Raw genomic sequence first — 12,067 nt, 5'->3', positions numbered from 1 at the left:
CACTGACCTATCTCAGGGATCTAAAGAAGCTGATGTAAAAGTGAAGGCAAACTTGGGGCTGGAGCGATAGCACAGCGGGTAGGGCGTTTGCCTTGCACGCGGCCGACCCGGGTTCGAATCCCAGCATCCCATATGGTCCCCTGAGCACGGCCAGGGGTGATTCCTGAGTGCAGAGCCAGGAGTAACCCCTGTGCATCGCCAGGTGTGACCCAAAAAAGCAAAAAAAAAAAAAAAAAAAAAAAAAGTGAAGGCAAACTCATTAGGGCCTAGACTAAAAGTCACCTTCTGCATTGCATCCAACTTTACGGCTTTTAGTGAGAATACAAGATGAACTCCTAACAAGTTTTTAGGGCAGATCCCCAGCTATTTAATAGGAAATATAATCTCCAATTCACATACCCTCTGGTACTTCAGAAGATACTTGTCTTTTTACTCAGGAAACACTGAAATCCTCTTATTAAGTAGGCCTTCTAATGACTTTTACTAAACAGTTATTATTCAAAAGTGGCACTTGCACTAAAATGCGTGATCCCTACCCTAGAACCATGTGCCCAGGAGTTTTGTATTTTAAGCACCTCCCCAGCTAATTCTTTAGATTGGACAAGTTCAAGAACTCTCATTACCCAGTGTGAATTTCAGTGTTGTATATTTGAACACAATAAAATGGTGATTCCTGGGGTCTGAAAGATAGAAAGGGCTCATGCATTGCATGCTGGAGGTCTAAGCTCAATCCCAAGCACTGCAGGGTCCCCTGAGAGCTGGAGAGCCAGAAGGTGCTCCCCCTTTTCATCCCCCACAAAATACACTAAAATTGTGATTCCTGTAAATAGTACTACAGCCCCTCCAATGGCTTAATGAGACCAGTTTCTATGAACATTAAACACACTCTGGGGTAATGTGGCTCATTCTCAACCCAGACAACACTATTCCGCTCATCTTTCTGCAAAGAACTAAGAGGTGCATTTTGAACAAACCTGGGTTCAGATTCAGCTTCACTGTTGACAAAACTGGGAAACATGGTCAAGAAGTAATGTCTGAGCCCATTTTTTGAGTCCACCGTCTCAGCTGTATGGGGATGAGAACAGCAGCACAGCCATCCTAGGACACCAGCTACTATACAGGGGCTGAGATGCATGCGTCCAATGCATGTGGAAGGCCAATGAGATGCCTTATCAGACACTGTTCTTAATCCCTCCCGACACATCAATTTTGGATTTTATTGTGTTGTAATGTCAACCACTACTTGCATAGCTCTTGCAGACTCACAAAGTGTTTTCCGACGGTACCTAGATTACTTGCCACAGAAACCAGAAGTCTGGGATTACAAGAAATAAGCTCAGGATGGAGCTCCACAGTAGAGTGCATGCTTCACAGGTCTGAGGTCCTTGGCACCCCCCAAAATTAATTAAAAAAGAAATAAAAAGAAATGAGTCCCAGAGAGGTCAAGTGATCATCACAGAAGTAATGATTTGGGTCCCATAATCTCACAACCCTGCTTTGCCCTAACAGATGCACTGGACATGACCCAAATCATTTTCTTCCACATATGTCAGAGAGCTTTTGAAATCTATTTCTATGACTGTCTCCCCAACTTACTGAAAAGCACTAAAGAAGGTACCATATTGTGTGTTTGAAGAGAATGCACAAGCTTCTGGGCAGAAGGTGGGGGTGGGGTGGGGGTGGGAGGGCTGAACCTTTGCCAAGCTTGGGGAGAAGAGGGAATGTGCAGCATAATAGTTCGTTGCCATGCACCCCACATGACTCCCACGGAGTTGCCAGGTGCCTTTACAGCCAACACACCCTGAGAACAAACACATGTTGATCTAAGTGTCACAAACCTTACCTTGTCTGTCTCAAAAAATGAGTTAACCTTGCAAACACTTAGTCCTTGCTCAATTGAAAACTCTGTTGTTTTAGTTACTATTGTTATTGTCTCATTAGCCACACAGCCTGTATAGGTCAATATAATTTCTTCATTAGAAGTACTGATTCAGACTCCAAGGTAATGAGTGATTGGTCCAAGATTATATTGCTAGTTTGCAAAGCTCTGGAAATACCATAATTGGGCTGAAGCGATAGCACAGCGGGTAGTGCATTTGCCTTGCATGTGGCCAACGGGTTCGGTTCCCAGCATCCCATATAGTCCCCTGAGCACCACCAGGAGTGCAAAGCCAGGAGTAACCCCTGTGCATCACCAGGTGTGACTCAAAAAGCAAAAAAAAAATACCATAAAAAGAAAATTCATATACCCTATGAGTGAGCACACAATATTACTCATTTCAAAGAACAATTTTATTTACTAAAATAAATTTCAAAAAGGCAGTCACCTTCCCTACCCAGTAGCCCTGAGTATCGGCTTACAGACCACCAATGGTCTAATAGATAAATCACTAAAATACCCCAGAGATCAGTTTCCCAGCCAATGCCTAAAAGATAATAACCAGAAATAAAGATAATAACCAATACCAAGATTTATTGAGCACTTTATATATGTTAGCATGGATCCTTATGCAAGGTAGGTATTATCTCTTTTTTATGGACTAGAAAATGAAAACTCAAGAGATTAGGTCCAAAGCAAACAGGGGAACCAGGCAGTTGGCCCCAAACCCTGGATCTTTCTAAAACCAGACACTGACTTCTCAAGCATTACAGAAATGAAAAGCGCAAATCAACAGGAAGAAAGAAAGCGGGTACCAGACTGCACCAGGCACCACGGGCTCAGTAACTCACTGAGGTGAAAATGATAGAACTGGAACGATCTTCTAAGAGAGAACAAACTGACACCAGGTGACACTGCCCTCTACTTCCAGACCCACACCCCGTTATAAAGATTGATTAAAATCAGCTGCAGATCATTTGGAGTGAGTAAGGCGACTTCAACCCAGCCTGTGCAGGAAAGCAAGCCATTGCTGGAAGAAAGCCCTTTGGGTCTATTGCCAAAAACCATGACCACGGCAGTCACTTGAACGGTACATAATATCCTTAAATAAATGAGGATAATCATTATCAACATCAAAGAATTAATGAAGTTTTATTATAGAGCAAAATAGAGGAACAGAGAAAGAAGTTCTTGAATGGTAAAAATATCAGTTCAAATTCTGGGTCATGTGGTAGGTGACGCAAAGACACTCAGTGCCCTTCAGAGGAGACAGCGTTGTTCCCGAGGTGGAGGTGGCTGCCGAGTCTCGGCAAGTCCAGTTGCCTTCTTCGGAGTGAGAAGTCCAAGTTCAGAAGAAGCTGCTGACCCCAGAACCTGACTGGCTCTCTGCCCACACACTACCATGCATGGTGGGGCCTGATATGGATGGCACCACGGCCGCCAATCACACGCCGCGCAAGAAAAACAAGAAGGCGTATGAAAAATCCTATGTTTATTGCAAATTGTATTTTGCTTCCCTTCGTTCTTCATTTTTACAGGATTTATTGATATCCATGATTTTTTCACAGATGTACTTGTTGACTTTGGAGAGTCTCTGTGCAATTTCAGTTTCATCCACAGTTTCTTGTGCTATTCTGTCATACAAACACTCTGGACAGAGAAAAGAAACAAGAAGACCAAGGATTAATAGTGAACTCTGAGGGAAATCTTTAAAGGGAAAAGGAGGACGTGCTTCCTGACATGCATTTGGTTTAGTGACCATCTTCACTTTTCCACCCAAAATGTACTTAGAAAAGGACAGATACACAACTGCAAACTACACTATAAAAATAACAACACAACACCCTTAGGCCCATGCCCCAACTCCAACTTTACCTTATGGTACAGGTGTCTGTGTGGGCACCCCTGGGTGCCCCTGTCCTTTTCATATGAATACACATGCACACATCCTTAAATACCACATTGCTTACTTTTCCTTATTTCTAACTTTGTTTGGGGGCTACATACACCCGGAGGTCATCAAAGCTTACTCCTGGCAGTGCCAAGGATGGAACTGAAGTCAGCCATGAGCAGGGCAAGTGTTTTACCCCCTGTAATATCTCTCCAGCCTCAAACTTTTCTCTGGATTTTAGAAAACAAATGCACCCATTTTGCAGCTGCAAAATAGTGCACCCACAGAAAACAACTAGCAGTTTTCTGTGATGGGAAATGTTTTGCTGCATTCAGGCCACCATTTGTTGAGCCAATGCATTATCCAAGTACATGAGGGTTGTTTCTAATGTTTCGTAAACATATTGGCATCTGTACCATAGGGTACACATGCAAGAAACCCTACAGTATGCACCTAGACTGGGAACGGTGGGAGGTCAGGTGTGTTCATATTGAACTTTATTAGGTGACGTCTGCAAAACTGTTTTCCAAAGTGGCTGCATTAGCCAGCAACTAACAGCAGTGCTGGGAGGCGCTAGCTGCCCTGTATTTCCTGACAGCACTGTCAGGTTAGAATCATCTGACACATGAGGAAGTGAAAAGCAGAATTTTTGTTGATTATGAACGTGGCTGAATGCTAACTGAGCAGGCCATTTGCTGCGAAGAAGCAAAGGATGCGTCCCAGACAAGTCCGGCCTGGAGCCTGCTTCAGGCAACTCCCTGCTGAGGTCTGGTGTAAATCACTGAGAGTCCGCACCTCAAAAACCAGGATAACAAACCACAGAGTGTCTTTTTAAAGACTGCTCTGAGGCACGGGGCATAAACATTTTTGAAAACCTTCATTAAACAGTAACAACACTACTACGTAAGGGTTGTTATAATTATTTACTGCGCCAACTGCTCACTCCCAGTGCCTAGCATAGTGCTTGGCAAAGGGCAAGATTAAATAAAAGACGTTAAATATAGATGCATGGCTGACTGAGTGCTTGGATAGGGACACCTGAGGAGACAAATAAATGTGGAGAAGAGAGGGGCTAGAGATAGTGCTGAGAGCATGAGTCACATGAAGGACGGTTTGATCCCCTCCGTTCCGCATGGTACTCTAGAGAGTAGCTCTGTTCAGTGGAGCAGTCACTGAACACTGCCAGGGGTGGCTTAAACTATCCCCTTCTCCTATGCTCCTCCCCCATGCCCCAATTCTAGACATAAGAGGACTGGAGATTGCAGGTGAGAAATGTCTCACTGGCTTATGGCATTAAGGACAAGAATGCTTCTTTCCTCACATATAAAACAGGACTATCAACCCAATCTCATGGACTGCCTATGGAGGACTGGAAAAATCTGGTGATCAGGAACATAGCTCAAAGGGGAAGTACATATAACTCTGCAAGTGGGAGGCCTAGTTCGACCCAAGAAGTCACTCAAACTTCTCACCAGGGGTAGGTCTGAGCAGCACTGGATATAGCCTCAAAACATACAAACAAACAACAATGAAAAAAACTCTTGCCCCAGAAAACAATCCTCTTACAAATATAAAATGTACAGTTACTCTAAATACCACATATAAGTGATATCATCCTGTATTTATTCCTTTGCTGGCTTAATTAATTTAACACAATATTTTCCAATTCCATCCATGTTGCAGCAAATTGCCTAATTTCATTATTCCTTTGGTTTCATTATTCCTTACAGCTGCATATTTATTCCATTGTGTATATATACCATATCTTCATGATCCACTGAGTTGTTGTCGGGCATACAGGCTAATTCTAAATCTTAGGTATTGTACTGGGTACTGTAATGAGTAATGGTGTGCATATATCCTTCTGAATGAATGCTTCTGTCCTGGGGGTAGATACCCAAAAATGGATAGTATGACACCTCATTTTTTTCCTTTTAGGGTCATACCTGGCAGTGCTCAGGGGTTACTCCAGGCTCTGCATTCAGGAATTATTCCTGGTGGTGCCTGAGGAACTATATAGGATGACTTTGATCGAGTCCAGCTCAACCATATGCAAGGCAAATGGTCTACCCACTGTACTGTCACTCCGATCCCTAACACCTCATCTTTAAGTTTATTGAGAATTCTTCATAGGGATGTAGCAGACAGCATTCCCACGAACAATGGATGAAAGTTCCTTTTTCTTCAAATCCCCGTCAACACAGATAGTTCCCAGTACTTTAATAACCAAACTTAAAAAGGTGCCTGTCAAGATGGCAGGCTGAGAATAGAGGAGAGGGAACCTGGGAACACTGGTGGAAAGAAATTGACACTAATGGCAGGATCAGTGATGAACATTGAATGTCTAAAACCCAACTATGAGTAACTTTAAATCATGGTGCCTTAATAAAATAAAATTTAGGAAACAATTGTAGATTGTCAACATAAAGACAAACTTGTGTGAACCTGTTCACTGGAGGATTGAAGGAAGGTAACTACAGCAGGTTCCACCACTTCCGCCCCACAAAGAGCCCTTCCCTGGGCAGTTGTCACTGCGGGGGTCTGTGCCAACAGCTCTTTGTCTCTGAACACACTTCCTTCCTATTGAGGTTTTGCACAGATCAACTTTGAAAGCTTCTAGCTGACCTCTGCTACCTTCCTGACCACTCCCATACCCAATTAATGCTCACACTGTCTTATCTTGGCCTTTCCACAGGAAAGGAGACAAGAAGTTTGGGGGTTGGGTCCTAACTCCCCTAACTCCTCCATTAATTCTGCCTGAAATTGTCTCTCCCTGTTCCAGGCTAGCACACACAGCTGTGCTTTTGTTTGTCTCCTTCTGGGTTCCCCTGACCCATACTTCACTGCCAGAATATCCTCCTCATTCTTCCCATTCCACCTTCTTAGAACATACTGGATTGGGTGAGTTCTTCGACCTACCACCTCTGTGTGCCTACTATTCACCTGGGTCTTTCTTACCACCAAAGTACTGACCATCACCTAAACACTGATCACACCATTTGCCGGGAATAGTGTTCCTTGTGCATTGCCACTCTATGATGGCCAGCCTCTCTGGGTCTAGGTTCTCTCATCTAAAGACATAGGATGAAAACCAGACACTTCAAGGAGATTCTTCCACCTCAAAGTGTCTGATCATCTGGAAGGTACTGATGGTGGGTGGGGAGGCAAAGGAGAAAGGAAGAGAATGGGGGTGATGGCAGGGATGCAAAAGAGGTAGAAAAGAGAAAAAGGGGGCACAGAGAGGCAGGTTGTTGGAGAGGCCCCCACAGATTTCTAATCAGCTTGTTTCCTGGGGTAAGAGCACCGAACGGCCCTCAGGTTGATTAAAAGCCTTTCCTCAGACTCCAGATATTAATCACCTGCAGTTGTCGGCAATGTCTCCCTGTGCGAGGGAGCAGTTGAGATTATTGCTTAATTAACAAGGTTTGTAACAGCACTAATGTGTCCTATTAAAAAAAGGTATAAAAATTAGCCAGAACTCAATGCTGTAGCTCATTTAGAAAACTCAGCCACTCTGTGAAAGGTCATTTGACCTTAATAAGGTTTAACTGTCATGCTGAAGCTGGTCTTTAAAGTGAGACTCCCCCTTGCCGTGCCTGCATTCATCTTTCTAAAGCAGTGTTGATGCTCAGCTCAGTCCCTTGGTTATCTGGTGAGGAATAACGTCCAAATCAAAGAGAAGATAAAATCCTCATCAACCCTGTGAGCAGGAAGGCTTTTTGCCATTTCTTTCTTTCTTTCTTTTTTTGTTTTTGCACAGCAAATGGAACCCAATGTGATAACATCACACCAAGCAGACAACAACCCTCTCCATTCAGCCATTGGCTAGCATGGAAGGAACTAGTCTAGGAAAGTTCAAATAATTAGGTTCATAATGTCAAGTGTCTGGTGAGTTGAGGGGAAAGCTTCAAACCCACCTGCTTGCAGTAAAAAAAGAAATCAATATCGTAGTTCAGGAAAGTACAAAACCTTTGGAGAGACAGGAGCCAGTTATGCTGTGGGCTCTGAGCAAACCAGCTGTATGGCCTTGGCCAAGTCAAGTTCCTTCCCACTTGGTGGCATGATAAGCACTAGATATGTCAGGCACTGAAAGGGGTGGCTAGACCAGGCCCAGAGGAAGCAAAGCAAGTAAGGGAGAGAACAGAGGTGGGCACAAGGTGCTCTGGGACATGGGGCGGGAGACACATACACTTCTAAGTTGCAGGGAAGGCTTTCTGAAGGCAGGCTCCACGGGGCCCAGCAGCCAGAGTGGCTGGGGTGGGGGCTGGATTGTGCATCTTGTATTCCAGGCACTCAGAATAGCATCTGACAATTCCCTATTGTGAAAGGAAATGAGACTTGTTTGGGGACTACACTAGTCCATTACGGTAAGAACTTAGAATTCAAGTGCAATATTGCTGAAAATTAAAGCTGGAGTTAGAGCCAGGGGCCAGATTACGAAGGCGCTTTTATGCTGCGCTAAGCAGCTTACCTTTTAATAAAGGCATTACGGCCTGGCTGTGATAGCCAGTGGTAATGGGTAAACATATTTGGTTTCTGAGAGGTCCTAAAGTTACCCAGTGGAGAGAAGAGTGTGGGAGCTGCTGGGGTGGGGTAGGGGTGAAAAGCTGAGGGTAAAGACTAGAGTTTGCCACTTCTTCCACTCGAAGAGTGGCACTGCTCCAGGACTGGCAGTTGAGAACTGGACTATGTAAAGGACAGTGATAGCAAGAAGAGGATATTTAAAGAGAAATTGGGGGCAGGACAGATGGAAAGTGAGGCATGTGAAGGAGTTCAAGCAGCTCTGGGCCCCTGGCTAGTGGTGTCATTCCCCAAGAGAGAGAAAACACAAAGGGGAAAAAGACAAAAGTGACAGCAGCCAACAGTGCATTTCTGACAATGCCAGGTGGAAACCTGGGAGATTACCAGTGGCACCTAGATGAATAATCAGAAGCTCAGAGTGTGAACTGAGGTCACACACAAATGTTAGAATCACTCCTTGACTAAATAAATACTGAGCACTTCATACACATTAGCCCTGGACAAGACACCTACAAAGCTTATTTTCTAGAACAGGTGAGGGAAAGGAGTTACCCAGTCCACAAACAACTAAGAAGTACTACATCGAGTTTAGGGACTGTAATAGAAAAGACCACTGTGAACTGGCAGGTAGGGAAGATGTGATGGCAAAGAGGATAATAGAGAGCAGAGGAAGGACCTACAGCAGAGGGAGAGGAAAGACTAGGAAGAAGGCTTTTGTGGCTTCAGCATGGGGATAAGGGAATAGTAGGTCAAGATAAAAGAAGTGAGGTCATCAACAGCCAGATCCCGAGGCACTTAGCCATTAATGAGAAATGTGGGTTTAATTCTGGGCTGTGGGTACTTAGTGTGTCTGTGTGTGTGCATTGTGGATGTGTGTGCTGTGTGTGCTGTGTGTGTGGTGCGGGGAGGTGGTAAGCAAAACATGTTTGTAGTGTGTGAGAGGGGAGTTGGAGACAGAGTAGAAAGCAGGGAAATGGAGTCCAGAGAGATGATGAAGAACCAGGGAGGTAGGAAAAAAGCCTGAGCACACAGAAAGCAGAAAGTGTTCTTGATGAAGGAGTGACCAGGCCCACAATACTGGGGAGTGAATGGTAAAGGGACCCTGGACTGGGTAAGGAGGCCCCCCCTGGGAGAGAACAGATTAGGAAAAAGACTGAGTAGAAGCCAGGTGGTAGACCAGGTGGCCAGGCCTTATATTAAATAGTGACTACAGACAACTCTTTCCAGAGACCTGGATGTGATAAGGAAGAGAGAGACACAGCAGCAACTTGGTGTTGGGAGTGGTCCCTTGGAAGCATTTCATTTGTTTTTATAAAACAAAGAATTATCGGGGCTGGAGAGATAGCACAGTGGGTAGGGCGTTTGCCTTGCACTCGGCCGACCCAGGTTCAAATCCCAGCATCCCATATGGTCCCCTGAGCACGGCCAGGGGTAATTCCTGAGTGCAGAGCCAGGAGTAACCCCTGTGCATCGCCAGGTGTGACCCAAAAAGCCAAAAAAAAAAAAAAAAAAAAAAAAAAAACAAAGAATTATCCAAGTCTAATCATTCTAGCAGATGGGACAAAGCAGGAGAGCAGGAGGAGTCAGGGGTGGCATCATTCACAAAGTGACGTACTTAGGGAGGCAGGTAGTTTGAGTTTCATCTGGAGATATTTGTCATTCCTGACGGAGGAAGAAACTCTTCTTTTGAGACATGAGGCAGAAAAGCTGGTACAGGGAGATGGGGTAAGTCTCCAGGTGTGGCAGTTAGTTGAAAGCTTTGAAAGCTCCTTCCTTTCCTCAGTGAGGGAAGAGACAAGGCCATCTTTTGTGGAGAGAGGTGTAGACTCTCATGTTTGAGAAAAGAAGATTCTAGAAAGACTTAGAAAATGGAGGAATACATCAGTGAAAGAAATTAGGTTTTCTAATCTCTGAGAAAGTAACTTGGTAACGGCCTCGAACATCTTGGCTGAGGTATTTTCTTAGATTGCACCATAGCATTGGGGACAAGAGTAGTTACGTGAAACATTATCTAATGGGGTTTCAAGAACTTTCAAAATTCCTGCACTCCTTGGGGAGCCAGAAAAGGACTGTGATACTGATTTTGAAGATGGAGACAGCAAGCAACTACTTGGTACTGGCATGCTGCCGGGCTTAGGGGTAAAATGAACATAATATGGGCTAGGGCAAGCTCACAGTACATCAAAAACAGAGCTAGAGATCAACCCTATGCATTTGATGAACTGGATCCAACTTCTACTTTGCTCACACAGTAGGACAGAACAGGAAGGCCTGGAAACTGAAAAACACTGAATGATTGCACATGTTAGCGTATGTGACTGTCACAAGGTCATGCTGGCCCCTGCCCGCTGTGCATCTGTGAACAAAGAAAGACCATTTCATTTATCCTTAAACATGGCTATGTCTAAGTTATCATCCTGGGCAGCAGGGGACACCAGAGTAGGGGTTATGCCAAGAATAGAAGGAACTAGTTTCCAGAAATTCACCTCAAGGGGCAGCAGGGTTTAGCAGGCAAGCCTCAGAGGGAGTTTCCTGTGATTCTAGCTCACCCATTAAGAGATGGTCACTGGGCTAGTCATCATCATGGGGATGTCAAGACAAATCCGATATGGCCTGCAGGTCTCAAGTGCTTAGATTTGAACATGCCACCAAGACATGGCAGATGAATTATATCGAAACACAGTTCTTGGGCAGCTGGTTATCAGAAGGCACCTGGGATCTGTGGCATCATTCTGACAAGTATCAGAAAATGAGAGGTCAGTCCTGCATCCCTAGGAAGGCCTTTTCCCCAAGGCAACCTCCCAAATTCAGCTCCACCATTTCAGGCAGCAGACAAAAGATTATCGCTGGTTGTCTAAAACGAAGAGGATGCCTCAATCAATTAATCAGTCAGCCAGGTTCTGGAGGCAGCCGTGTGAGCAGAGTCAGTCCCACACCAGAGTCACGGGTGCCGATAGGGGTCCAAGCTAAAACTTTGTCCTTTGGATCTCAAGCTAGCTACCAAGCTCTCTGCCACTTTGACCTCCAAAACCTATCCTAAGCCTGGGCAGTACTCTCCACTTCCACGACTGTAACCTTAGTCCAAGGCTACATGAGCAAAAAGACCCAGAAATAAAGCAAGTGCTCAGCATAAGGGACTGTAACTCTCCCATCTACTCTCTGTGTCTCTTCTTAGTATCATCTGTGCAGTCACTAGCTGTTCTCGTGATCCTTTTCCCTCAGAGACTGTGGGCTTCTTGCAAATGGAGATTGTGTCTGATCCTTCTTGTCCTCAGTAGCCAGTAGGGGGCCTGCCAACAAAGAGCTTAAAGAGTGGATGGAGAGAAATGGGAGAAACTAAGGAGATAAAGGAAGAGAGAGGAGCAGACAGGAGGTAAGGAACGTTGGGATCAAGGATCAAGCCCTTTCTTTAGGAATACAAATGATTCCCTGCTCTTTGCCTTCTTTTCTGCCCACCCCCAGCACTAGGGAAGATGTGGAATCCAGTGACTCAGTGAATTTTCTATCGTGGTGCCCACCATTGTGCTAGACACAACGCTGGAGGCATCCTTGATGCCTGTCTCTCCTGCCTCACTTTCACTGCCCTCTGTACACTGCAGCTATCTTTCCCCATGGCCAGGCCTTAGTTCCTGTTGCTTCTGCCTCTTGATGCAGTTCTTTCTCCAACTTTGTGCCCCTATCTGACATATCCATCGAGAACCATGTCCCCAGGAATTCTTGCCCAATTTGTCCAACGAAGGCACTCCTGACAGCCCCGTTCATACCTCATCTATCCT

General features: G+C 45.0%; 2 protein-coding genes across 2 annotated transcripts in view; both read right to left on the bottom strand.

Moving 5' to 3' along the window:
• Positions 1-12,067, bottom strand: part of AGBL4 (AGBL carboxypeptidase 4) — a 1,336,770-nt gene that overhangs the window by 175,447 nt on the left and 1,149,256 nt on the right. The gene's annotated exons all lie outside the window — the stretch shown is intronic.
• The window catches only part of BEND5 (BEN domain containing 5), a 49,429-nt gene continuing 40,374 nt past the window's right edge, over positions 3,013-12,067 (bottom strand). The window contains exon 6 of the mRNA XM_004607152.3: positions 3,013-3,529. Within this exon, the coding sequence (XP_004607209.1) occupies positions 3,372-3,529 (158 nt within the window). The 3' untranslated portion in view covers positions 3,013-3,371. The remainder of the gene's footprint in view (positions 3,530-12,067) is intronic.

This window comes from Sorex araneus, chromosome 5, assembly GCF_027595985.1.
Source record: "Sorex araneus isolate mSorAra2 chromosome 5, mSorAra2.pri, whole genome shotgun sequence".
NCBI lineage: Eukaryota > Metazoa > Chordata > Mammalia > Eulipotyphla > Soricidae > Sorex > Sorex araneus.
The sequence above is the reverse complement of the archived record's forward strand: the minus strand, read 5'-3'. Positions and strand labels throughout refer to the sequence as shown.